The sequence below is a fragment of the Nyctibius grandis genome, chromosome 12, assembly GCF_013368605.1.
Source record: "Nyctibius grandis isolate bNycGra1 chromosome 12, bNycGra1.pri, whole genome shotgun sequence".
Taxonomy (NCBI): domain Eukaryota; kingdom Metazoa; phylum Chordata; class Aves; order Nyctibiiformes; family Nyctibiidae; genus Nyctibius; species Nyctibius grandis.
Genome location: NC_090669.1, coordinates 6,273,854 through 6,300,409, shown reverse-complemented (window position 1 = coordinate 6,300,409; position 26,556 = coordinate 6,273,854). Strand labels below are relative to the sequence as shown.

The 26,556-nt window shown below is 40.9% G+C and overlaps 1 protein-coding gene and 1 long non-coding RNA gene across 4 annotated transcripts; one reads left to right on the top strand and one right to left on the bottom strand.

Annotated features, from left to right (window-relative positions):
- Nucleotides 1-885: 885 nt before the first annotated feature.
- Nucleotides 886-26,119, top strand: RBL2 (RB transcriptional corepressor like 2). Of its 3 annotated transcripts, none has more exons than XM_068411020.1 (22): nt 886-1,164; nt 2,878-3,008; nt 4,220-4,420; nt 6,566-6,630; nt 10,776-10,904; nt 11,814-11,974; nt 12,081-12,145; nt 12,858-13,044; nt 14,481-14,647; nt 15,316-15,425; nt 16,334-16,437; nt 16,794-16,931; nt 17,425-17,589; nt 18,111-18,222; nt 18,867-19,139; nt 19,665-19,939; nt 20,512-20,688; nt 20,860-20,931; nt 21,335-21,452; nt 22,594-22,796; nt 23,234-23,398; nt 24,178-26,119. In XM_068411020.1, exons 1-22 carry the CDS (start codon nt 970-972, stop codon nt 24,346-24,348), a joined length of 3,384 nt encoding a protein of 1,127 aa, XP_068267121.1. In that variant the 5' UTR covers nt 886-969; the 3' UTR covers nt 24,349-26,119. The 3 variants fall into 3 exon arrangements, with proteins under 3 accessions (XP_068267121.1, XP_068267120.1, XP_068267122.1); XM_068411019.1 differs by having other exon boundaries at nt 23,231-23,398; XM_068411021.1 differs by lacking the exon at nt 2,878-3,008 and having other exon boundaries at nt 1,076-1,164; nt 23,231-23,398.
- On the bottom strand, nt 25,577-26,556 carry LOC137669125 (uncharacterized). Its single transcript, XR_011049053.1, has 2 exons — nt 26,343-26,556; nt 25,577-26,004 (listed from the first exon to the last, which is right to left on the bottom strand). It is a non-coding gene; the product is annotated as an uncharacterized lncRNA (long non-coding RNA).

Sequence of the window (26,556 nt, the reverse complement as noted above, 5' to 3'; positions counted from 1 at the left end):
CCCCCAAGTTGTCCTGGCAGGCTGGGGGGCTGCAGGTGTGGGGGGACCCCGCTGCCATCACCACCTTGCAGTGCCTGCTTTGGGCTTTCTGCCACCATCTCGTGCTCTTGCTGCTGGGTAAAAATGCATACTCATGTCCTGGAGAACATCTCAGGTTAGCCACATCACCTTTGCTTGATGTTTTTTTCTCCTGCAGCTTTCATTGTTGTCAGCTTTGAAATGTTCGTGGTACAAAAGCAAACAGGCATAGTCCATGTATCTTTTAATAAAGTACAGTCTGTTTTACTGATTTTTTTAATTCACATATCCCTGCTCTCTGACTGATCTCTAACACTTATTTTTGGGAGTTTCCCCTCTGCTTGGTATGTCTGAGCCCTTGCTGTCTCTTTCACAGGTGTTGCTGTTTTGACTCAAACAGCTGGACTCAAAACAAAAGTGCATGTTTGTTATTACATTGGCCTTGTTTTGAAATTGTTTTTTTCTTCATAATGGCCTAAAACTCCTCAAACGTATTGCAAGAACTGAATGTCACTGTTTCTGCCTCGTTGCCCCCGGGCCCCTCCGCCCCTGGTTGCTCCAGGTGACAGAAGGGGCAGAGGCAGCGCGGCTCCCTCCCGGCCTTCCCCCGCCACCTCAAACCCTCCCGGGGTTCCTGCCGCTCCCCGGGGCGGCGGGAAGAGGCCGGAGCCCCGCTGCCCGTGACGTCACCTCCACTGCATTCTGGGAGCAGGCGCAGGGAGCGCTGCCGCAGTGCATGGCGGGAGGGGAGGCCCGTGGCGGCGTCGAGGGCGCGGTGCGCCTGCGCGCGGACGGGTGGGGCGTTGGCCCAATGAGAGGCCGCGGCGGAGAGCGGGGGCGGGGCCCGGCGCCGGGGTGTTTGGATTCGAATGCGCGTCGCGGCCCTGAGGGGCGGCGGCGCAAGCGCAGTGTGCGGCGGGGCGGCGCTGCCCCCTAGCGTCGGGGTGCGGCATGCCGGGCGAGGAGGAGGACGACGCCGAGTCGGGGGCCGGGGGGGCCGCCGCCGCCGCCCCCTCCCCGCCGGCCGAGGAGGGGGACACCTGGCAGCGCTACGAGGAGCTGTGCAGCAGCCTCAACATGGACGAGCGCGCCCGCTCTGAGGCCTGGCTCAGCTACCAGAGCATGAAGCGCAACTACACCCTGGAGGTGAGGGGCGGCGGGGCTGGGGGGGCCGCGCTGAGGCGGCGGGTGGCGGGGAGCGGCCGCGCTGAGGCGACCGGCTCTGGGCGGCCAGCCCGGCGGGAGGGAGAGGGTTAAGTGAGGGGAGGGACGGGGACGGCCCTTGAGGCGCGACGGCCTCTCCCTCACACCGCCCGGCGCTGAGGCGCCGCCCGGGCGTTAGCCCGCAGCCGAGCGGCGGCACATTCCGCCCCGCTCCGCTCACGCAGCGCGGCACGTCCCGGCCCGTCAGCCCTCGACCCGCCCGGGGTCGCGCCTCAGCCGCGGGAAGCGCCGCTGAGGGACATTCCCCCCCACCCCGCGCCGTGATCGCGGCCTCGGCCCTCGCGCTGCGGGGGGAGCGAGCGGGGCTCCCCGGGGGCGCCGCGCTGCCGCCGGCCCGGCCCGCCCGGGCGCGCAGAGGGTGCCCGCTGCCGCGGTGCGCAGGCCGGCGGCCGCGCAGCGGTGCCTCCGGCTCTGACGGGGCTGGAGCCGGTGCTCACGATCCCGGGGCGCTGCGGTGAAAAGGTGTTGAAAATAAAAGCGATGGTCTCGCAGTAGTGTTTCTGCTTTGAGCTGCCTGACTGACACGCGTCACGCAGGTCCCTCGGTGCGCGGCTGTCGGTAGCTGTTCCGTTGCCCATGTAGATGCTTTCAGCGCGATTATCGGAAATCGGGTTTTGCGCGAACGTGGCACAACACTTTGTGGGTGGTTAAAGGCGTGCGGGTTTTGTAACATCATTCTTTAAAACGGTAACGTGAAGTGACGCACCCGTGTTGTTTGGAAGATGCCTTTTGACGGGTGGATTTTTACGAATAAAGGTGGCCGTTATGGTACAAGCGTGTCCGTCTAGAGTTACTCGAGTCCTTCAGGGCTTCCCTGTCCCTGAGCAGCAGCTCTCGGCGCGGAGCTGAAGGCGGTCAGCCCTGCGGCGCCCGGGGCGGTGTGCGCCTGCCGGGGAGGGAGGGGGCTGCCCGAGAGCGCCTCTGCCACACACGCTGCCGGAACCGTCCGAAACGGGCCCTGAAGCTCAGACAGAAAACTTGTGTTTTCCCCGAAGGTGTGTGCTCAGCTGGCACTGCGGTACCACGTAGCCCAAGAAACCCACAGCATCGCATTCAGTGTTCTGTGCTCCTTTTTTTACTGTCCTTTTCCCATTAAAACGTTATTTTTTAATCGAAGAGGGAGAATAAGATTTGAAAGGTTTTTGTTGGAATTTCTGTCTTTAGGTACCAAATAGAGTAATTGTTCTGTTGTGTAATACAGAGAAAAAGGGAAACTGTTTTTCTGTTCCCGCTGTCTGTTCAGGGCAGAAGAATGTTCTTTTGGGAAGGAACTCTAGTTTTTATGGGGTTTTTTTTGTGCGTGACACCAAGGCAGTACAAGATGTTACAGGAGAAGAGCAACACTAAAAATACATGTTAAACTTCGGGTCAAGTGAAATTTAGCAAGGTGACTAGTAACTATGTAATTTTAGTTTTGACGCAGTTCAATGTTCTGTGTCCTTTAGCACCTGTTTTTCTTGTGGTTAAAAACACAAAGTAGCTCAACAGAACTTCGAAACAACGAATCGACTTTGTCACTGGCTGAACTTCATTGGTTGACACCATTCTGTCTGTTTGCCTGATGTTGGGTGCATAGCTGAAAAGTATTTTTCTTTTCCGTGAAGTCTTCTAGATGCCTGATGTTTTAATTCACAGGGAAACGATCTGCATTGGCTAGCGTGTGCCTTGTATGTGGCTTGCAGAAAAGCAATTCCAACTGTGAGCAGAGGGACAGCTGAGGGAAATTATGTATCTTTAACCAGAATTTTGCGCTGTGCAGAACAAAGGTAACTTTGCTCATTTTTAAACACTTACAAAATCTCAAAAACTGCTTATTATCTTGTGAAATTTAGAAACTGAGAACAGAGGCTAAACATCTTTCTTGTTTCCTGCTTTTAGAGATAGGATTTATGTCACTGGAATCTTTGTGTTATAGCTCATTGCCACAGAAGTTGGGCAGTTCCATTTGGTATTTACTATGTTGTAAAAACACTGGTTTTCAAAATCAGAGATTGCCTTCCTTCTCTCAAAGGAGAAAGAAACCAGTCCCTGAAGAATAGTCTGGTTTTGAAGAGTGTGCAAAGTGGGAACTTCTCACATGAGAAACCATTTTTAGTTGGCTGTGAAAGTATTCACACAATTTATCTTCTTTTTTTTTTTTGTAAGACTTCACTTTTCACATATTCTTGCTTTATGAAGCTAAAGTGGTGTCAGAATCTGATAAACAAATTTGTGTCAAATCTTTATGTCCATAAAGCAATGAAGAAAACTTTCTGATAGAATTGGCTTTATTTGTTAGCAATCTGATTGTTTTGTAACAATTTAATAGATTAGCAAAACAAAAAAAGAATGTTCTTGGGCATTTTTTCACCCCCTCTCCTTTACTGTTGGAGCATTACTATTGGTTTAAACAGTATAAACATGTTCTTTTAAAAACTTTTTTTTTCCAGATCAGAAACTCAGGGAATTGAATGCGGATAAATAGTTTCTGTGATCTGGGCTATCAAAGACTAATAACACTGAAAACATAGGTATAGATAAATGAGTGAAAAACAAATGAAAGCCAAATTTATGAAGTGAAATTTACTGAAACGTAGGGGGGGATTCATACTTTGTAGAATCTTCTTAGCATTATAGAACTCAGAGTTTGTTTTATTTAAGTTAATAAGTTATTCAGAAAAATGAGGGAAATCTGATTTTAGAGTAATCCACTGTTGGAGCTAATTGTGTCTTTGTAAGGAAAAGCCAAGAACTGTGAATGTATAGTTAACATGGTCATCAACCAAGGATATAAAAATATTTTGTGAGCTGTCTGAGCTCATCCTTGTTTATGGGTGAAGCACTGGCTCAGAGTACATTGTCATGTTTGCAATACTGCCATTTTATCAGTAGTTTGGGAAGTAGAAATTGCACTTTTGTTGTAAATAAAGAAAATGTGCAGTATATTTCTGAAAAAAAAAACCAAACCTTTCAGATCTAACCTATTTGGTATTTTCAGCTTGATCGAGTTTTTTAACAAGATGAAAAAGTGGGAAGACATGGCAAATCTACCCTCCCAATTCAGAGAACGAACTGAGAGATTAGAGAGAAACTTTACAGTTTCTGCAGTAATTTTTAAGAAGTATGAGCCCATTTTTAAGGACGTTTTCAAATATCCTCAAGAAGATCAACCTCGTCAACAGAGAGGAAGAAAACAGAGGTATGTTTTTGTTATTTCCAGACAGATTTTGGAGTGTTACTGTTACAAAACTATAACGAAGTTGCTCAGTTGTTTTAGTTGTATATTTGACTGTGTTTTCATAGTAGTTCTTTATAATGTCGGAGTTGGTCTGTCTGTCTTTGCTTACAGTGATTTTTGAATCTTTTTTTTCAGTTTGTCAGATCTGACAGGGTGCAGGAAATCCCAAAGCCATTAAGTTTCTGTGATTGTGGGGGCAGGGGGAAGGGGAGAGATTAAAATCAGCCTGTAGACAGGAGAGCTGTTAGTATTTCGAAGATGGGAAAGGCTGGAAGATGGGATCACTGTACGATCAGCACAGCCTCGATAGCTCGTAGAACGAGTCAGCCTGTTTCACTGCCTAGTAATTCCCATCATTTTCCTCCTAGACACAGATCTTCTGGATATTTTACTTTATAGTAGAAGCTTTGTTTCTTTGTCACTGTTCGTATTGGGAGTGCGGTGAAAATTATGTGCCAGCCTTCTTTTCTGGTTATTCTGGATTCAACAAGATTTTCTCTGTTTGTGCCAGAACTTAATATGGCTTGTGATTTCTCGTGGTAGTTAGTAGAGATTGATTTATTCCCATTCATTATTTCTTTCATCTTCACTACTGTGAAGTGCCATTGTTTGGTTGCCTTTGTGGTTTGTTTGTGGGTTTTTTAAATTATTTTATTTTACTTTTTCTAATATTTGCAGGCTGTTTCTTAGTTTTCGGGCTTTTTTTTTTTTTTTTCCCTTTGATGTCCTTGTGACCATAACTTAGTGACGTTTGTAACCAAATGTATTTGAATCTATAATAAAAGACAGGATTGTGCCTAAATGATTTTGTTGGAGTATGCAAAAGGTGAGTAAATTGGAATTGGACTATTGATGGAATAGAATTATGTATTGAGAGTAGTATTTGCATATAATGTTGACATTAAAATATACTGCATATATCATACTGTGATTAGAAGAGTAAACCCTGCTAGTTGTTTAGCTTGGATAGTAAGGTGTGAAGTAATTTTGTAATACATGAAATAGCACTTCCAACGATATGTCGTATGGAAACAAGGAATGGCACTGTGGAGTTATAAAAATTGGTGCTAGAGGAGGTTGGTTTGATTTGATTTTTTTTAAATACACGCAGTAAATACTTGAGCATCATTTCTGGTTTTGGTGCTTTTTTTGTTTTTTTAAATTTGGATGACTTGATTACTCTGTCAAGACTTTTATCCTACTAAGAACACAAAGCAAACTTACTAGCCAGAAACGTGAAAGTAGGAAGGACATTTAGGAAAACTGTCCTGTATGGTGTATGTGGCAGTATTAAGAAATAACAAATCCTTTATAGCTGCAAAATTTTGATTTTAAAAAGGGGCCTCATGAATGAGTTATATTTTATTTGAAAACATTTTAAACAAAGACCAGCAGAGGAACTTCGTTCTAATAAACATTTAATGTGTTTCAAAATTCTGTATACTACGTAAAATCCTATACAAAATGCTTTGCATTAGTACATAGATGACATTCATGTGAACACACAGTTCTGAAACTATTGCCTGTAGTGAGTATATTAATATCAATACACTGTGTAATGTGTTCTTCCAAGAACATGTATACATGGTTATATTACTCAGAATGCTTATTAAGAAGGAATTTCAGCTCTGGCTCTCAAATTATTTTGATTGACGGTATGTACCATTTGTTGTATGAAGAAGCAGAAGTAACATTCTCTGTAGATTTTAAATTCAGTTATTTACCTGTTCTTTGGAACCAAGTTCACAGTTTTGCCTTAGAAGAAAACATGTAGGCCAGCCATGTTTAACATTAAATCTACCGTAATTTTCTGCTCAAGTCCTGGCGTGTTTCTAACGGCATCTGCTGTGTTGGACTGCCGTAGTGACATTGGAATCGTTACATGGAGACTGAGACTGGGGTTCCACTTGTGTCTGCACTAAACCACTGTGTGGATTGCTTTATTACCTTTAGTCAGGTTTTTGTGGGAAGGGTTTAAGAGTTTGGCCATGCTATAGTAAAGCTTAGTTTTCTTTTAGAATGATTGACTGTTGTCTGATGTTCTATTAATCAGTTTTAATTCATTGAGCTTATTGGGTGTCTTCTTGCTGTGTTTTTCCCCAAAAGACGACAACCATGTACTGTGGCTGAAGTTTTCCAGTTTTGTTGGGTGCTGTTTGTTCATGCAAAAGGTAAGAGATTTGAAAGAGATTAAATACTGCAAACCTGGTTTTATTAGTTGTTATATCAATCCTTAAACACTGAATAGGTGCGGGCATTTCTGAAACCAGAAATGCCTTTGGGGAAAGGGCCTTCTCAGAACAGCCTGAAGGAATGTATTCTGTCTTAATTCCCCCAGCTGTATGTTTTACCATACTTCTAAGGTAAGCTATATGTCCAAATAGTTTGGTAGTTTTTATGTGGAGTATTTTTACAAAGTTTCCAATATTGTGGAGATTTATGCTGTAATTCTAAGGGAAAAAGTAGCTTAGAATTTTAGTGAATTCATATTTGGATGTTGTTGTAATTAACATAAGGTGTATATGTATGTCTACTAGGAACAAATAATATTTATATTCGTCCAAAGTTTCCAGCAACATGAAAAATATTTAATAATTTTTTTCCTATAACTTAGTAAAAATTTATCATAAAACTCTAGGTGTGAATACTTTCACACTAGTATCACAGATAGCATTCTCATTCTTTTGATAGTCTTTTTGCCCCCTACCTTTTTAAAAAATGAGCACACAGCAACTGTATCAAATAATGATATGCGTTACTCAATAGCTCTGCATGTGCCTGTCTTGCAAGGGTGATTTTCTCTTGCGTTTTGGCCATAGCAGTATATATATAAATGGCTGACTGTCTTGGAGACTCACATTCCTTTGGAACACGGAAGGGGATCCTCTGTTCATATGCTTCTGTAGAAATAATGCCATGAACAGACAATATATTGCAATGTAAATGTAACGTTTATTGTAAGAGGAGCCTTAAAGCTAGTAAGAATAGGAGAGGATTTCTCCCAACTGATGGGAGAAAAAACCACAGGAAGGAACAGGATTAAATCCTTATTTTAGACTGAAGTTGTTCTGTCATATCACATATAGCCTAAAGTCTTTCTTCATCAAACCTGGGTGCTAGAGTTTCTGCATACCTAGGGCTTTATTTAGGTACTGCTTGGATAAGAGTTCAGTGGGAATTCTGTATAAGTAAGATAGTGTTTTGAGGAAAATAAAGACAAGATTTATATTCCTCACTGAAAGAACAACTTTGTAAATCCAGGTCCACTGATAATTTCCAGAGACTTTTTATATTTTTTCATAAGCTATCTTCTAGTAGAAGAAAACTAATAGTTTAATTTCTACAAGGAAAGGGATAAAAGGAATTTATAAAAAGTAAATCGATGTTAAGATTCCTGCAGTGTGCTGTGATTTCCTTAATTGGCTGCTTTTGAGGATAGGACAGAGTAGGCTGTCACAATATTGAATTATCTGGCACTAATTTTGTTCAATACACATTAGCCTTTCTTTCTACACTGTGCCACATCGCAGAGGGTTGCCAGCAGCTCCCTTTCGGAAAAGTCACTGGCAATATTAGTGGACCCTCACCATCACATCTTTGTACAAAGATCAAGAAGGCTGTGGTATTGCATGGGTGCTGTACTGAACACTGTATCTTACGTAGAAGTTGCCTTTTTCCAATAGGCTGCAAATTCCACTTTTTAGTGGAGGGAGAAATCTTTCCTCAACAAGTATGTTGCTTGCAACCCTGAAACACAGTATGATTTTAATCTTTTTTTTTCAGTCCAGAATAGCCCTCTCAAATAGTACAGAATATTTATTCATATTCCACTGAGTGCAGAGGAGAGTTAGTACTGTACTGTATTTCCAGTCAGTCTGTACTGTATTTCCAGACTTTACTTCTTCAGCACAGTTAGAAGCTGGGAGAGTAAGTAGGTCAGTTTGAAAAATCACAGATTTTTCTTTTCCCTTCTATAAAATCCCCACTTCTACGGGTAGATTGGACAGTAGACGAGGTGCAAAGGGCCTTTATGAGTCTTCCTATTGCCAAATTATTGGTTAATACATTTGACTAACTACATGTTAATTGGCGAGCAGTTTCAGACATACAAATTAACTTTGTAGAGAATACCATGCTGATAACATAGCCCATTCAGTTTTACAAGCAAAAGGAAAATTCACAGTAATTATAAACTGTAAAATTAGTAAGTGACTAGTGGTACATTTATTAAAGTGTGGCACCATAAAAATGTAAACTAAATGTCGACCATTTAAGGCCTTAAATATTCACGTTAAGTTTTGTTCAGTGTGTTTTGAGCGTTTGCAGTAATCCTCATCGTGGCAACCGCACATCAGTGGCAAGTTCAGGCTTGTCTCTGTGATGTTTCTGCAAGCCTGAAGATCATTGCGTTCAGTTTCACAAATGCAGAAAGTACAGATCCTGGTCATGCCTCTGGTATACGCTGCAAAGAAAGACAGCGACTTTGGGCAGCGATACCGCAGTTCTTGCATACTCTTTGTAAGAATTTATCTTTAAACTCTCTATCTTGACTTTTTTTCTTTCTTTAAAATGGAAATGGAAAAAATATTTCTCTGCTGCACTGAGATAACTTTTTTATTATTTGGTACTAGGTTGTGAAAAGGAGTAGTAAGCTATTGTTTGAAATGTCATTGACAAGTCGTGTATGAAACTACTGGTACTGTAGAATCAGATTTATTTTTGACTGTGCTGACAGTAACGATTGCCATGCTAGACTTCATGGTTATGAAAGTGAACCTATGCTACCAGAGTTACTTCTTTAAGATTTTTATTGATTAACATTTTGCTGTTGTATTTAGGACTTCTATTGCTTTGCTGTGAACCTTTAATGATTTGGAAATAACTGATAAATGTGTACAGTTAATACAAATTTCATGTAGGCTTCATTACTTTAAATAGTTTGCATTATCTACATTGAAATTATTTTTCTTTTAATAAACATGGAATCAGAAAATTGAATATAAATTTGAACAAATGGTACATTACTGGTAGAAAAGTAACAGCATAATTTAGAAAAATTCTTTAATCATCCATACATTTTGATGTGTTCTAAGTGAGTTTATTACTATATGATAGATTTCTTCAAGGTGTTAAACCTGTTCTTTATAGTGAGCTCAGCTTAAGTGGTTTGGAGCTTACCTGAAAAAAAAAAAAAAAATAGAAGAGTTATTAGTATTGAAAGAGTGATAGAAAATCATGCTGTGCATATAAATTCATGGAATTGTGATTTATGGTATTAATTAATGGTCTAGTTTGTATTACAAGACTGTTTTTAGCTCTTGCTGTTCCTATAAAGGAATATCATAAATGAGTTCAATAAAGAGTAATGAATCTGAATATAATCTTTGTGAAAGGTGGTAAGAGTGAAGAGGTTGCAAGGATTCTTTTGTACAGCAAGGTGATAAATAAAAAACGCTTTAGAAGTATATGAAATAAAGCTACATTGTAAACTAGATCAGAGATACACATTTTAACTCTTTGGTAAAGCACAAGAGAAATAAAGTTAAATTTATTAGTGTTTGTAATGAGCATGCCCCCAACAGAATTTTTGTAAAGAAAACAGATTGGTAAAGAAAAATAATCTCCAGACTTTGAATTGCACATAGATTCAGTGTGGAGAATGGGGGGGGAGGTGGGGAATGGGGACGCTTGCTTTTTCTAGGACTTTTGAACACTTGGCTCTGTCCTAGCAAAAGTCGAAGTTCTTTGCAACACTTCACAGCAATGCAAAATTGAGGAACAGGAAAGTCTCCGTCAGAACCCGTCCTTCCCCTTTACACGCCTTTAGAACCAGATTCTGCTTCAGGCAGATGGAGTAAGAATCCGCTGACGGATGTAACGCTGCCAGACAGTGGGGCTCGTGTTGCCAGAGTTACGGTACCAAATTTTTCTTCCTTGAGGCAGTTTGTATTATACAGTTCAGGCTGCTTCACGCTGCTTATGCACTGATTAATCCGATTGCTGTGAATGAGGGTGTCTGCAATATCGTGTTTACCAACATTTTGGTAAGGTTTGTTTTCAAAACAGCACAATATATTGGAGTTCCTACACAATTGCTGCTGTTCCTGAAAATGTATTTTACTATTATATTTGCTGTATTTCATTAAGTGTGTGTCTGTTTTACTGCCTGTGTTTCTATCCAGATATTTATAGTCACCAAAGTCTGTTCCAAGACCCCATTATTGATTGTAATACAAATCTCAACAATCTTTTGGTTAAAATAATTTAAAACTTATACTAATTTTAATTAATCTCTTATGTCTGTCTAATATTGCAGGTAATTTTCCTATGATCAGTGATGACTTGGTCAATTCCTACCATCTCTTGTTATGTGCTTTGGATCTAGTGTATGGAAATGCTCTCCAGTGTCCTAACCGTAAAGAACTTCTGAATCCTGATTTTAAAGGTAAGTTGAAAAAAACCATCTATCTTTATCAAAAGCCTGCAAGAACTTCTAAGACTGCGGAAATTAGTATGAATCTATGTGTCAGAGAATAAATTGAATAATATTTATTTGAAATATGTGGGAATTAATATTTTCTATGTCTGGCTACACAGATTTCTATTATTGTAGTCTGTAATAACAAACTACTGAATTTTGTCAATAATATAGTAAGTCATGAATTTAATTTATGATGGAAATACCATTGAAGGAAGTTCCGAAGTAAAAATTTCAGTTAATGACATTTTAATGTCAGTCAAACAGTGCATAATGATGTGGTCATTGGACATAGTCAGACTGGAGAGTTCCTGTGAGGCAACAGCTTGGAAAGATCCAGTGCTCAAATATGAGTGGCAACTTGATTGTTTCTCTCTCATTTCTGGATTGTTGCTGTTCTCTTTCTGAAGAGAATGGAAATGTAAGTTGACTTGATAACCACAAAAGCAAATGAATAGTGAGAAGTTTCCACTGAGTTTCTGGTGTAATTCTTTCCATACTTCTTATTCTTTTTCAGTCCTGTACAGTATTCGCATTTACTTTGTAGTGGTTCAGAAGTGAACTGGGACAACTAACTCAAATTGATTTGAATAAATGTTATAGTTCACAAGTGTTTGATTTGCTTTCTCTTAGAACTGATGTTTTTAATTTTTATCACTAAATGTATAATTTTTTTAAATCTCTGACTCAAAATTGAGTTTTGATAACATTACCAAATTGAGTGGGCATTGTATAATTTATAATTCTTTCAAGAGAACTAATCAGTTTACCATTTTAATTTCACACTACCTAGACTACACAGTGTAGAATTTAAGTTTAATAAGAAGACAGGATATGAATTTGCAAAATTAAAAAATATAGTTTTCTTAATTGTAGGTCTACCTGAAGACTTTCATTGTAAGGATTATAAAGTGTCATCTGATCCTCCCTGCATCATTGAAAAACTGTGTTCATTACATTATGGATTAGTTTTAGAAGCAAAAGGCATAAAGGAACATTTTTGGAAGCCATATATTCGGAAACTTTTTGACAAAAAGGTTGGGCAATGAATTTGCAATGTAAAAAAATTTCTTCTTACTCATTATTTTCAAAACCTTTTTTAAGAATTGAAATGTCCATCCTTTGTTCTTAACTGTTTTACAGCTTTTAAAAGGAAAAGATGAAAATCTGACTGGATTTCTAGACCCTGGGAACTTTGGAGATAGCTTGTGAGTATTCGTGATTTGGTTTGCATTAGTTTCCCTCTGAATTGTAGTATGATTGCACTTGCATTATTATCTGTATCTTAACAGTAATACTAGCTAGTTGACTTGGGTATTTATTAATGTTTATCCATTACACGGCATTTCAGTTCCTTTTCTTTGAGGTGGTATGGCCTGAGGCGTATTTGAGAGAGGAATGATTCTGCAGGATGGGGTTACTTCTATTCTTACGTTTCTGTGTTTCCTTGATTTTTTTGTATAAAGTGTTAGTATGAAAAAGATGTGGCAATACATTGAATGAGCAGGAAGTGGGAGGGGAAAACTGGGTTTGGTGGCATTGTTTTCTTTATAAACCTAGAGATGCTTATGAGTAGGACTGATTTTCTTTTAAATGGTATGCAAATTGTAAGCGTAGTTTATGATGTGATGCTGTGTAAGTTTTCAGGAGTTTCCAGCCAAATATGAGTTCTCAGTATTTTATGTTCCTCCTGCAGCTCTACTAAATGGCTGTCAGATACAATGGAAAAATAGTGTCCTTGGCACTGTCATGTTTAAGATATTGTAGATTTTAAAGGAGCTCCAATGCTTAAGTCAGGGTTAAAAGAAGTTCTGAAGTCGACTTCCAACAGGACAGAACTGTGTTCATTCAGTAAGCAGGTGAACAAAGCACTGTCTAAATAAAGGGAGTTTTTTATCTGTCTTTTCCTTTCTGCTGTAGGAAAGCCATCAACAAGGCCTACGAGGAGTACGTGTTGTCAGTAGGAAATCTCGATGAGCGAATATTTCTTGGGGAGGATGCAGATGAAGAAATTGGAACTCTCACAAGGTGCTTAAATACAACTTCAGGAATGGAAACAGCTGAAAGAGTGCAAGTGAAGCATAATTTGCAGCAACACTTTGACAGGGTGAGTGACATGCTCTGTGTTGCTGTTTTTATAGGGCAAATGAGTTGAGTTAGTCTCTGTCTGATAAAGAGGAGCAACTACTAAAAATTACCATCTTTATAATTTAGGGTGATCTGGGAGTGAGTTACATTTTGTAATTGATTAGATATATTGTTTACCCTTGGGGCTTTTGGACAGAATTTCTCCATACATTTGGGTTTTATTTGATTAAATACAGCATAGAGAATATTTCGGTAATTACCTAAAGAGATAGATATCTTTAGGTAAATCTTTAGGTGAAGATTTTCAAGCACAACAGTGTTTGGCAGGTGCTGAATTGTCCTGCAACTGTTGGGGCCCTCTGGACCTGTCTGTCCAGCTTCCCGTTCCCTCACGTCTCTGTCCCATATGCAGAGTTTTTTTGTTTAACATCTAGAAAGCTGCTCAGCGCTTTGCTCTATGCATTTTTTTTGTTTCCTTTTAACAGGTATGCTTCAGGTGTTAATATTACATCTGTTTACAGTTTTAGTTAAATCACTAGGGAATGATTTTCACCTTGCTTGCCTAAAAGCATGATACATAGATCTGTCTTCATATATGACGAGTAAAATAGCATAGAATATGGTCTTTGAGAGGATAAAGAATGCGACATGTTTCAGAACAATAAAGTGAAGGCCTATACAATTATCAGGGCCTTCATGTTACTAGAGCAGCTTTTGAAAAACAGGCACTGGCTTTGAATGCAGACCTGTATACCTGTGATTACAGAATATCAAAATGTTCCTGAAGGTGGAAAAGATATCTGAAAGGAGGAAGGACACAAGACAGGCAAATAAAGAAGGATATAAGCTGTGTTAGCACAATTACATCACGAGAGCAAAAGGGTAAAACAGTCTATGTCACTGAAATAGTTAGGTCATCTTTTTCCAGAGTGAGAGTGGGTTAATGGCTTTCAGAATTCTTGAGAGAAAAGATCAAAATAACCTTATCTGCAAAATCAGTGCAAGTAGCTAGTTCTTCACTTCTGGTCTATTTAAAGAAATAATCAACTGCTAAGTTTTGCTGGCATAGGCCTGGGTGTGTAACTCTTGTAGGTACCTGCAGTAATGAACCTGTAAGTGTTCAAGGGACAGGAGGGGACTGCTGGGTTTTTTTTAGACTGGCCTAGTTGTTTCACACTTCGCTCCCAGTATCTGCATTTCCCTGTGAGGTCATGTCCTCGCTGTTGATCGTTCGTACAGCACTGCTTGATACAAACATCCAAGTGGCACAGATCAGTCTGTCGTTGGTGGCTATTACCCAAGACATGAACTAGTTTGGGTGGTTTGATTCCTAGCCCTTTTTTCCAGACATATATCGTAACACAGGGTAAGAATTCTACAGATTGACGCTTCGAGGTTATGATCTCTAAGTGTTATAATAAAGTACAGTTATATGCTTATCTTTTGTCTTTTTAGTCCAAATCACTTAGGATTACAACCCCACTTACTGGCCGCAAGTATATTAAGGAGAGCAACCCATATGTGACACCTGTTTCCATAGCAACATACAGTCTGAGCCGCCTTCATACAATGCTGGCAGGACTGAAAAATGCCCCCAGTGAAAATCTGGAGCAAATACTCAGGTAAGTTTGATGTTTAGCTAACCAAATGATTCTATTTTTAAAATAGTTTTAATAACAAATGTTAATGCTAAACAGGGTAATTTAAAATGTGAGTCTGTCTTGAAAGGTTCTGGAGTAAAATAGGATGCAGAGAGACATTTAAATTTCAAAAGACTTTGTTCTCTTTATTTAGACACATTTGTCCTTAAGAGAGTGATGGCTGTAAGAATATACAACATTTCAAACCCAACAGTTCCGAGCTTCTCTAACAGCAAACTGCTAATACAAAATTTTCAAGACTTTTCATCCTCCTGCTTAGCAAATCTCCCTACCTAGCAAATCACTCCGTACTGCAGGAGAGACAAAATAACATTTATTCTCCGTGTAGATAAACTGTTACCTCAGGTACAATATATTTTAAAAATAATTTTTATATCATGTGGAAAATGCTGATTATGCCTGATCATGAAAGATGTGCATATTTACTACAATATATACAATACGCTGTGGACACTTTACAGTACATATACAGTTAGGCACATAGGGGTGTGTTTGTATTGCTATCCAAGACATTTACAGTTTCATGCTTTAATCATATGATAAAAATAGTTGTAGACGTGTTTTTTTTAATTTTTATTTTTTGTCTTAGTAGGAATAGTATGTTGAAAATGTTCAGTTTTTATTTTCAGGGCGTGTTCCAGAGATCCTTCTCAATCTATTGCAAACAGAGTAAAAGAAATGTATGACATATACTGCCAGAGCATGCAGGCTGAAGGAGAATTCAGCAATTTTTCCAAAGGTAGGAAACATTTTACTTATACGGATAAGAATTAAAATGCCTGTAAACACGTTTATGTCTTGTAAGTAACTTACAGTTTTACTTAAGCACAAAAGTATTTTCGATTACTTTTGTCTATTCCTGGTATTCTTAAGGCATGGCAAATTTGAGCCCTGCATACAATTTTATAATCAGCCTTAGCTTAAGTCATGGGAATTTGATGATACTTTGGGTTCTGCAGAAGTGAAACGAAAAGCGCTCTTAGGGCACCACTTTTCTCTCAATTACAAGACTAGTGATGTCAGGGATTTCTGTGACAGTAATGAAAAATCTGCTGCACTATAGCCTTTGAAAGTCCTGCAGCAATTTTGGCTTACATACTAGGCTGGTTTAGTACAGATATTAAAATCCTGCCAGTATAAACACAAAGTATTATTTGCAAAGTTGTCAAGATTTGTGAAGTGCATGAAGGCACATTAGAAACTAGGAAGATGCTCCTGACCTTCTTGTGTCTTAATAGGGCCTTACTTTGTGTTTGTTCTTGTCACCATCATTGCTTCAGTGTTTTCTGTTGCACAGTGCAAGTTGGATCCATATAGGTATACTTTTCAAACAATGTATTTTTCTGAACTTGAAATATGTGTATTATATTATATTATTACAGCAATTTAAAGTTTGTTCTTATATATGGTGTTTCCAACAAAATCTGGGTTCAGTAGTAAGTTATTCTGCTCCACAATCAGAAGTTAGCACAGCATAGGAGAGGGATTCCTAAGTAAATTACTTGATTTAGTCCTGAAAGGATTGTAGCCGCAGCAGCACAAAAATCCACACGAGCTACTAAATTGCTGAACCTCTATAGCGTAAGATATAGAATCTAATTATTTTATTGCATTTCACAATATTGTTTCTATTTAAAATTCCTGCAGATGTTGCAAGTAAGCATTTTCGTCGTGCTGAGGTGCTATACTACAAGGTCTTGGAGTCAGTCATTGAGCAAGAGAGGAGGAGACTGGGAGACACTGACTTATCCGTAAGGAAAACTCATCTAATTTTACCTCATTTTTAAAGTTGGATCTAAAAAAGAAAGCAGTTGCAGAGCAGAATAGACAGCTCTTTAAAATGAGGGTAAATCTCTGAAGAGCAGCCTGTAAGTACACCTGAATGGAAGAAAAAGTGTACAAGAAACCATTTGTGTTTGCAAACACAAACACATAATGAAACTTTTAATAAGTAAAGATGTCACATTTTGGATTCTGTTCTGTCTCTTATAAATAGGATCTCTTCTTATAAGCTTGATAATCTTGCTGTTGAGGCAGAATAGGAAGCATTTTACTGTTTTATAGTCACACTGTAAATTAAGCATTAAAATTTGCAACTCTCTTGCAGGCAATACTGGAGCAAGATGTGTTTCATAGGTCGCTGCTGGCGTGTTGCCTTGAGATCATCACCTTTACGTATAAGCCACCTGGAAACTTCCCCTTCATCACTGAAATATTTGACATTCCAGTTTATCATTTTTATAAGGTAAAGTGTTTGATAGCTAGAAATGCTTATCAGGTCACGAGTACTCTATTGACTTACATCAAGTAGAAATGTCCTTGGCTTGGATGTTAACTTACACATTAACCCTTCATTCTCAGCTTTGCCTCTCTTTGTATTGAAAAAATATTACCCAAGTGTCTGTCATTCTGGGGTGTGTCTTAGGCATTTAAAAATCAAAATACTGGTAGCAGTTTAACACAGGAGCACTGGCCAAGTTATCTATATAGTAGCTAATGGATTAGCATTTTATCATGAGCTACTGGTGCAGCTATTCTGTTTGTTTGTTTAGAAAGACACAAGTATCTGTCTGTTGATAAAACTGCAAGACAACATATGATTGAGTCACAGTAATGCAGTCTTAATACTTCTAATAGTCCTTTCTTCCTTGAAAATGAGGAATTAGAATTAGATCTTTCTGTGAGAAGAAATACTTGAAACAAGTACATTATGCTGATCATAATTACATGCCTTACAGGTAATTGAGGTTTTCATTAGAGCAGAGGATGGCCTTTGTCGAGAAGTAGTAAAACACCTTAATCATATTGAAGAACAGATCTTGGAAAGTATGGCATGGAAACAGGAATCCATACTGTGGGACAGGATCAGAGAGAATGAAAACAAAGTTCCTAGCTGTGAAGAGGTGAGCACTTCCTTATAGGTTTTACATAGTTTTCCTTACCAGACAGGATGGCAGAGAGTGGATCTTGTACCCCGAAGGAGAGGCTTTACATGTCCAAATTTCAGTTTCACCCTACAAGCTAATCATCACAGAGAAAACAGTAAATGCAGTGTGCTCTGGTCTGTTCATGGGCATCCCAGCTGAGGTGATTCTCACCCCGTATTTGCAGAGCGTGCCAGAACAATGAACAAAACGGACAAGCAGGGAAGGTTTGGACCAGTCACTTACACTTGAAAAGATCACTGGACAAGAAGAAACGTGATAAAAAGCACAGACTTTTAATTGTAGTCACAAAAAGACTGTTACAATGCTGTATCTTCTAGAGTAGTACAGTCACTACAAAGTTTTAGTTAGGCTTATGGTAAGTTTTCCAGTGTTCTTTGTGTTTTATTGTTCAAAACTTGCAGCACAGAAGCTTTTAAAAATTTGTTATGTAGACAATCTGTGATACAGACACTCTAATAAAAGTGTAAATATTTCAGGTAATGCCACCTCAGTATTTTGAGAGGTCCGCTGGGAACAGTGTTGTAGGTTCGCCGTTGACACCGAGACGAATAAACGAGGTTCGCGCTGAAAGTGGAGGACTAGGAAAAGGTGAGACTTTGTTAAGCATAACGTACTTACGCTTCCTAGACCATGGCTTTAATTGTTAATTCTAAGTGGTGTACAGCAAGGAAGCTGCTTTAATGTCAGTGTACGGTTAACTGCAAACACCCTTGTAATGGTATTTCTATTGCAACTCACATCGTTCCGTCAGATGTCTAAGACTGATGCATTCATTATTTCAGTGTGAACAAAATACTGCTTTGAAGGGGTGTTTTCAGGAGGTTATGCATAGGGACATGTACGGATATATACATATACATATGTTAAATAATATTTATACACACACACTACTTATGTTCTAAATAGTAGCGCTTGAACAGTTTGCTTTGTTGTTATACCAGAACAGAAGCTCCACTATGTATTTAGTTATGTGAAGTCTTAAACTTTTTCTCTGGGAAAATAAAACGTAATACATTAGCTTAGAAAATTATTAAACACAGCATTATTTAATATTAAATCATCTCTAAAAGGAATCTGTAAGCCACCAATGGAGGCATATGGCATTTTTTTAAATGTTTCCTGAAGAACTTTGGGTGACATATTTTGGTTCTCATTACATTTCTGTCATGTATTTGTATAACAAGGGATTATACAACAAGAGTTATCTATATATGTGGGTTTTTAATCCACAGGCGTTTCATCCTCTCCAACTACCCTGTACGACAGATACAGTTCTCCTACAGCCAATCCTACAAGGAGAAGACTGTTTGTTGATAATGAGAATACCTCTGGCAGTGGGACTCCCGTAAGGGTTTCCCAACAGCCCGTGGTAAATACGGTGCCTGTGCAGAACGTGAACCCTGAAGCAATGTCAGTAACTCCGGTGCCCGGCCAGACACTGGTTACAGTGGCAACTGCCACCGTAACAGCCAACAATGGGCAAACTGTAACAATACCAGTACAAGGTAAGAGAAAAGCTGCTGTAGAATTAATGATTCAGGCTTGTTCCCATCAGGGTATTAGTACACGGGAAGGCGGGGGGGGCGAACAGTACACCAGTGGAGGAAAAAGTATGTTTAAGGATTCATAATTGGGAAGAATTGTATGAATGGATACAGAATGTAGAGACAGAACATGTACAGCACAAGGATGTTCTGACTGCCAAAACCTGCTTTATAAAACTTAGCTATTTCAGTAAGCTTTCCTTCCTGAACTAGCACAGGATGAAAGTTGCATTAGTATTAAAACCTTAGTTCAATTTCATTATCTTCTTGTCTTCTTTGATGAAAAGTTCAAAGTATTTTCATGAAGCAATTTCATATATAATATACTAAATATATAGTTATAAGCAACTAAGAAAAGAATTACTGAATTCTTAAAAAAAAACCACAAAAACAAAAACCAACAAAAAACCCCCAACAAAACTGCAACCCACCACAAACACCCACCCCCCAACTTGCTCTTGTTTCAGACTTTTTCTTAAATTACAGGTATTGCCAATGAAAATGGAGGAATAACTTTCTTCCCAGTCCAAGTAAATGTAGGCACCCAGCCTCAAGCTGTCTCTGGGCCCATCCAGCCTCTCAGTGCCCAGGCTCTTGCTGGTGCCCTGAACACTCAGCTGCCTGGGGCGACCCTGCAGTTACCAGGCCAGCTAACTGTCCAGCAGATCTCGCCTGGAGAGCAGAGGCAAACCCAGCAATTCACCACTGCCATGTCCGTCAGGCCCCGGAAGATGGGCTCGCTTTCACTCTTTTTTAGAAAGGTACTTTTCAGTCTAATTTGTGCTTTGCTCAGTTTGTATTGTGGTAAGTCTTCAGTGATTTTTAAAATATGTACTTATTATTAGTAATAACAAAAGAATATTCAATTTCAAAGTTAATCTGTACCCATTGTCTATTCATGGACATACCTGAAGAGTAGTTTTCTTAGCAGACAACTTGTCTCTAGCAAAGGAGTAGACTATCAGCACAGCCACCATGAGATGTGAAGGTAGGTTAGGTACTTGGCCAGCAGGTACTTAAAGATGTCCATTTTCCTTAGGGCTCTTGAAAAGAAAGAAATTCACCTTTGAGACATTCTGGTTTATTCAGTACAGTGGTTTCTATAGGCTATGCAGTGCCCTTCCTGTGCTCAGGAGAATTCATCTCTTTTCTTAGCATCAATACCAGCACTGGGAACGTCTATGTCTTGTAAGCAAAACAGTTAAATTTAGTTATGCAAACAATAAGCCAAAAGAAGAGTAAGTTCTATGGGGTGCACAAGTCTGAACTTCCCTTCAGCTGGGTAAGACAAGCAGTAGTGCTGTGGCCCTGAGCACAGTCTCCCTTTCAACAGGTGTACCATTTAGCTAGCGTTCGGCTGCGAGATCTCTGCGTCAAGCTCGATATATCTGATGAACTGCGGAAAAAGATCTGGACATGTTTTGAGTACTCCTTGGTGCGCTGCCCTGAAATCATGATGGATAGGCATCTGGATCAGCTGCTGATGTGTGCCGTCTATGTGATGGCTAAGGTAAGGCGTGAATAAAGAAACAGCAAACAAAAAACTTCTTTAAGACTTAATATTCCAAAGATGACAATTCCTCAAAAAAAACCCAAACCCAACCAAACAACACACACAACAACCCCAAACAAACAAACAAAACACGGAAAAAACTATGAACCTTTTCTGTCTGTCTCCTAGGTTACGAAGGAGGATCGATCATTTCAGAACATCATGCGCTGCTACCGGACACAACCACAGGCCAAGAGCCACGTAAGTACAGTCAGTATTAAACAACGCAGTACCCGGTTTACTAAATGCCTCAGTTCTGCTTTAGGAATGGATCGCTTTTTAAGGTAACATTTAGTATTAAATGAACCTGTCTGTGAGCTATTCTCCTTAAAAGACAGCAGTCGTATCCAACATCCTGCACTACTGAAAGCTTTTTATCCTAAACTGTCTCTAAAATAGAAACTATCTTTAGGTAAAACCTAAGGAGGCCGTGCCTACTGGATAATACTCCTCTTAGGAGGCTGTGTTTTCCCCTGTAGGAAGCAATTTGATACCACAAGGAAGTTTCTAAAAAGCAGCTATATCATGCAGACTGTTGTTTCCTGGCTGTGTAACTGCACATCTGACCTTCCCTCCTTTGTTGTGCTCCTCTTTTTCACCGCAGGTGTATCGGAGTGTCCTGATAAAAGGCAGGAGACGCCGAGGCCGCTCTGGCAGCAGCGACAGCAGTAGCCAGCAGAACTCGCCTACAGACAGGAGTAAAGAGAGGAACAAGGAAAGAAGTGAGTGATTCCAAATTCCAGATGTTTGGTTTTACTTCCATTTCCAAAACAGTGTGCATAGAGTTGGATTTGGTGTTGCCCCACCCCAAACAGTCCCTTCTCTGGTATGCTCGGACACAAGTAAGACTCCACTGATAACACTCAAGAGTTGCTCTAACTCCAGCCTAGCATTACACCCACTGTGATGGGCTGGAGTCTATCACATGCGCTTACCTTAAGAGTTTGCCAGGATGGCTGGCCTGAACTCTTTGAGTTCTGTTTGTACACCAAAGACCAGGGCTTTGGGAACGAAAGGAAGTCGGTGCTAGCCCCTGCTCACAGTTACTCTCTTAATTACAACAGTGATGGAGCTGCAGCAGTTTCTTTTCATACATTAGCTGAGCAGCAGTAGCTGGCTGGCTTCAGAGACAGGAACAGACCGGCCCCCCCAGCATCTGTTTTGGCATATCTGCCATCTCTGAAGATTCTTTCCTTGATATTTGAACTAACAGATTTTCCTTGAATTAACTTCTGTAAAGGAAAGCAAGTGATGCTGTATATTCCCACCACCAGTTTTCAAGATATTTAATAGATGAAGGTATAAACTGCAGGTATTAATGTTTTCTGTCACAGAGAGGTGGCAGGGAGGGGAGGAAAAAATTATATATATATTTTGCAACCTCCCACAATAAGCCATCAGGAAGTGTTACCAAGCCAAACATTTCTACCACTAGCTGAAAAAAAGACTGCTGTTCCTTACTTGAAATTGTGCCAGCTGGCAACAAGAGCGAGCTACTTTTAGAAGTGTAGCACTAAAGCCTGCAACATGGAGTTTTAGCTCTGCTTATATTGTGATGAAACCCAGCTTACACAGAAACACCACTTGCAGTTTATCCAGTGAGAAGTCAGAAATCAGGTGTGTTTCTGCACAGGTACACAGCAGTTTGTTGGTCTTTAACAACATGCTGCTTTTTCTGCAAGGAAAGATGCTGAGGGCACACCCTTAGCATCGCTGGTACTGAGCCCAGAGTCACGGGCACTACCCTGCAGTTTCAACAGCTGGAACACAGATGTTGCATGGGGCTGAGTGCCTGGGTTTAAAGCGACTGGAGCGCGTTAAACCGCGGAGGCTGAATAACGGAGCTTGCTCTCACCTTTGCAGCCAGCAGAGACTCCAGCCCGGTGATGCGATCCAGCAGCACCCTGCCTGTACCCCATCCCAACAGCGCTCCCCCCACTCCAACCCGCCTGACAGGTGCCAACAGCGACACCGAGGAGGAAGAGCGAGGGGACCTCATACAGTTCTATAACAACATCTATATCGAGCAGATTAAAGAATTTGCCCTGAAGTACACTTCAAACGCAGTAAGTTACATTCTCTGCTTTGCATTACTAAATAGATCTTTCTTTACTGTACACGCAGTAAGGTACTCTTAGCTAACCCCGCTGTAAGCAAACGCAGTATTTTTATGACAATAATTTCACTTCAAAGCCATACTCTGCTGCTGAAATAGTAAGCGCTTTTGATGCCTATTTGGTGTTTCTTCCTGTATGAAATACACAGCGCTGAGCAATGTCATCTGCCAGCCGCAGTCTGGGTTGGAAAAGTAAATACAAAACCCAACTAATCTGGCCTAATAACACGACAAAACTGGCCTCTGTTCTAAATATGTGTGGCACAGTATGGCGTTAGTGGGAAAAACTAAACTGTGTTTAAGATGACCAGCTTACAAGAGCCTTACTGCTGTAACACCTGACGTCCGATACCAGCTACTGAGCGATTTTCATTCTCTCCTGAGCAGATGGATTCTCCTCCGCTCTCGCCCTACCCCTTTGTCAGGAATGGCTCCCCGCGCAGAATCCAGCTGTCCCAGAATCACCCAGTGTACATCTCACCACACAAAAACGAGTCTACTCTCTCTCCTCGAGAGAAGATATTCTATTATTTCAGCAGCAGCCCATCTAAGGTGAGACTAAAGAGGTTTAGTTTGCTTTTGTAAATCCTTAATTCTACCTTTTCTTTTTGGTAATGAAATTAGAGAAGACTGTGCAACACGCCTTCCTGTTTACATTGTCTAACATGGACTTTCTTACCTAACGCTCTTCAAATTGTCAGTCCAGATATCTAAGAAGCTGTAAAGCAATCAGGTGTCCGAGCTAATTGTGTACTTTTCAGAGTTACTCTTTGTACTGGTACATATGACAGACCGGGGAGGCGTGGCAGTGGTTCCCTTTGCCATCAGGTCACAGATGGGTTACTGGGGCTGGAGACTGTTCCAAGAGCAGAACGTGAAGGACAGTCATGTGCTCTTATCTACTTCATGGGGGAAAACCCCAAACTGCCCTGCACATGAAAGGACTTACCGGTGAGTGCGTGATAGGCTGAGTCCTGGCATCTCCGCTCACCAAGAATGAAGTAGAAATCTTCCCTGAGAAGCGTCTTCATTCAAGACAGGAATTGTTGTGGCTGTGGTGTATGGTAACAGCCATAGCTACGCGGGGAAGGCCTTGCAGCCCTACAGGCATTGAAACAAGCTTGAGTCTGACTCTAGCACGCAGTAATGGAAAGGGCAGTGCAGAGATTAAAAAGGGTTGTCTGTCACAGAAAGCACTTTGTACAGTACAGACATCCACAAATAAAGCATATGTAATCCCATTGTAATGCAAGTAATGAAAGTTCACTTTATATTTTGGTAGTCACAATAACAGGAGATAATTCTACTTTTTTCCCCCCTGCTCTCTGCAGAGGCTAAAGGAAATCAACAGCATGGTTAGAACTGGAGAAACTCCAACAAAGAAGAGAGGCATTCTCCTAGAAGACGGTACTGAAGCACCGGCTAAGCGCGTCTGTCAGGAGAATCACACTGCTCTGTTAAGACGACTGCAAGATGTGGCAAATGACAGAGGGTCTCACTGAGGCCGGCGTTCCAGCACAGCTCTGCCCGCTCTACTGCTCCGCCGGGCCGGGCTGCGCAGCACATCCCACGGAGTCACCAAGCCTTGGCCAATGTCCTCAGCCGGGCTCACCTCTTCCACTGCACTGCCCTGGGTGTCACCCATCTCCTGCCAGACTGGGCCAAGCCTCTGTGCCTGTCAGAAAGCAAGGGGCAGGAGGAGAGTGTCCCCCAGCGCCCATGACAGCCAGGACACACTTCAAACCCTGTGACCCAGCCTCACCCCACGATTAAGCTAATCACAAGGCAGGCGCTCCACCTCCAGGTTTTGGCTTCAGAAAGCAGCTAAAGAGCTGCTTGTTGCTGGGAGAACGAGTCCTGACACAGCCTTCTACTTTGCACCAGGTATTTAAATCAGTTTGCTCTAACCAGGCCGCGTACTTACGCTGGTTTTTATCAGTGCGTTACCATTTTCATCTTTGGACTAGACAGTTATACACGGATCAGAGATGGGAGCACTGCACCAAGATAACCATCTGCAGCGGTGTCTTGGTTTTTACAATAACGACCTCCACAAAAATAATGGCTTAAAGTAATATTCAAGCAAGGTCCAGTTCTGCTCGGAAAGAGAACATGGGAATCATCTTTTTAAGCCCTGAAGGAAGCTATCTGCATGGATCCTTTCCATATCCAGGATGTTTCGTGTGCCCCTGAAAACCATCATGTTGTTTTGCTTTAATGTCTGGGCACCTTGCTGTATAAAGGTGGAGAATGTTGTTCATGCATTGGTTTTAGCTGTGCAATGTTTTAACGTGAACTCACGTTCAAAAGGTGGCACTTTCGATAGGGCTGTGAAGCGTCATTTTAAGGCAGATTAGTTTTGCTGTATATTTGCAACGGCACTTTCTAAATGTGAATATTTTTTGCAAAGGCTGACTTCAGCTGCCTTTCTGTATTGAAGCAATTAGACTTTTGTATTTATTTTCAAATTGCCATCCCCTAGCTCCCCTCTTCAGCAAATGGCATTAGGAGTTGATTCTAACGGGGCGTCCATGAAGGCAGGCAGCTGGGGATGGTTGCTTCTTCCAAGGAATTTTATATGCTTGTAATGTTTCTCCAGATCGCTTTTCTTGCGAGTCAGGAAGTGGCCACCTCGCTTACTCAGCAGCAGGACGGTGGTGTCCATCTCTTAAGACATATACTTAGCTTTTTTGTTTGTTTTTTAAAGGACAGGGGTTGCGGGGGTTGTTCTTGTTGTTTTTTAATGGACTAAATCAGGCTGCCTGGGAGAAATCTCTCCCCTACTAACAGGATAAGGAAGCGGTGCTTATAATCAACTTAGGAGTTGTTTTCATTTAAAATAGTTGCAAAATGCCAGACATATAGGAAAGCATTAAGCCCACTAACACGCAGTGCAGTATACCCATGTACTCCTTTTCGATGACATACCTGGGGACAGGGGTGGTGGCACTGTATGATGTAGCACTCTCAAAGTCAAGAAGTTTTTATAAGGAAGCAAAAGTTAAAAGCTCCATGTTTGCAGTCATTCCTGCTCCTCTGAATAATGGGAAAATTTAGGACTTAATTCCACTGTAAATTCAATTAAAGTAAAATAAAAACATCTTTCATTCTTACCTGCATAACAGAAAGGCTGAAGTCGAGAAGTTGTGTAGATGTTTCTGTAAAAATATTTATGAGATTGTCAGACAATTCTTGTTACTCTGTACCATTTATGTTACTTCGTATGAAAACATTGCAAGTGTATTTTGCAATAAAGAATTTATAAACTCAAAATTTTATGTTCATGTATGAAAAAAGCATCAAAGTGCAAAGCTAAAAACAGCCCGTAGCTCTCCAATGCTGGACTTGACCAGTTAGTGCAAAAAGAAGATACCAAAACAGTCACATAGGTGGGGCCCACAGGGCACACCGCAGACCTGCGCGCAAGCGCTGCAGTCACACCTGGCTGGTAATGGTTTAAAAACAAATAAAATAATCCCACTTAGCAGTCACTCACCAAGGAGAAGGGATTTACTCTTGCCCCTGCTTCGGCATGGCATTTGCTCTCCACGCGTTGCCTCCCGCTGCCCTGGCAGCACTGGGCAGAAGGCAGCCTGCCGAGGGACGCTGCCGAGGGCTGCCGGTACCTGGGAGTCTCTCCAGGCCCAGCCACGGGCGCCTAGTGCTGCTCCTCTGCGCTGAGGAGGAGGAGGGAGAGGAGGAAGGCTGTC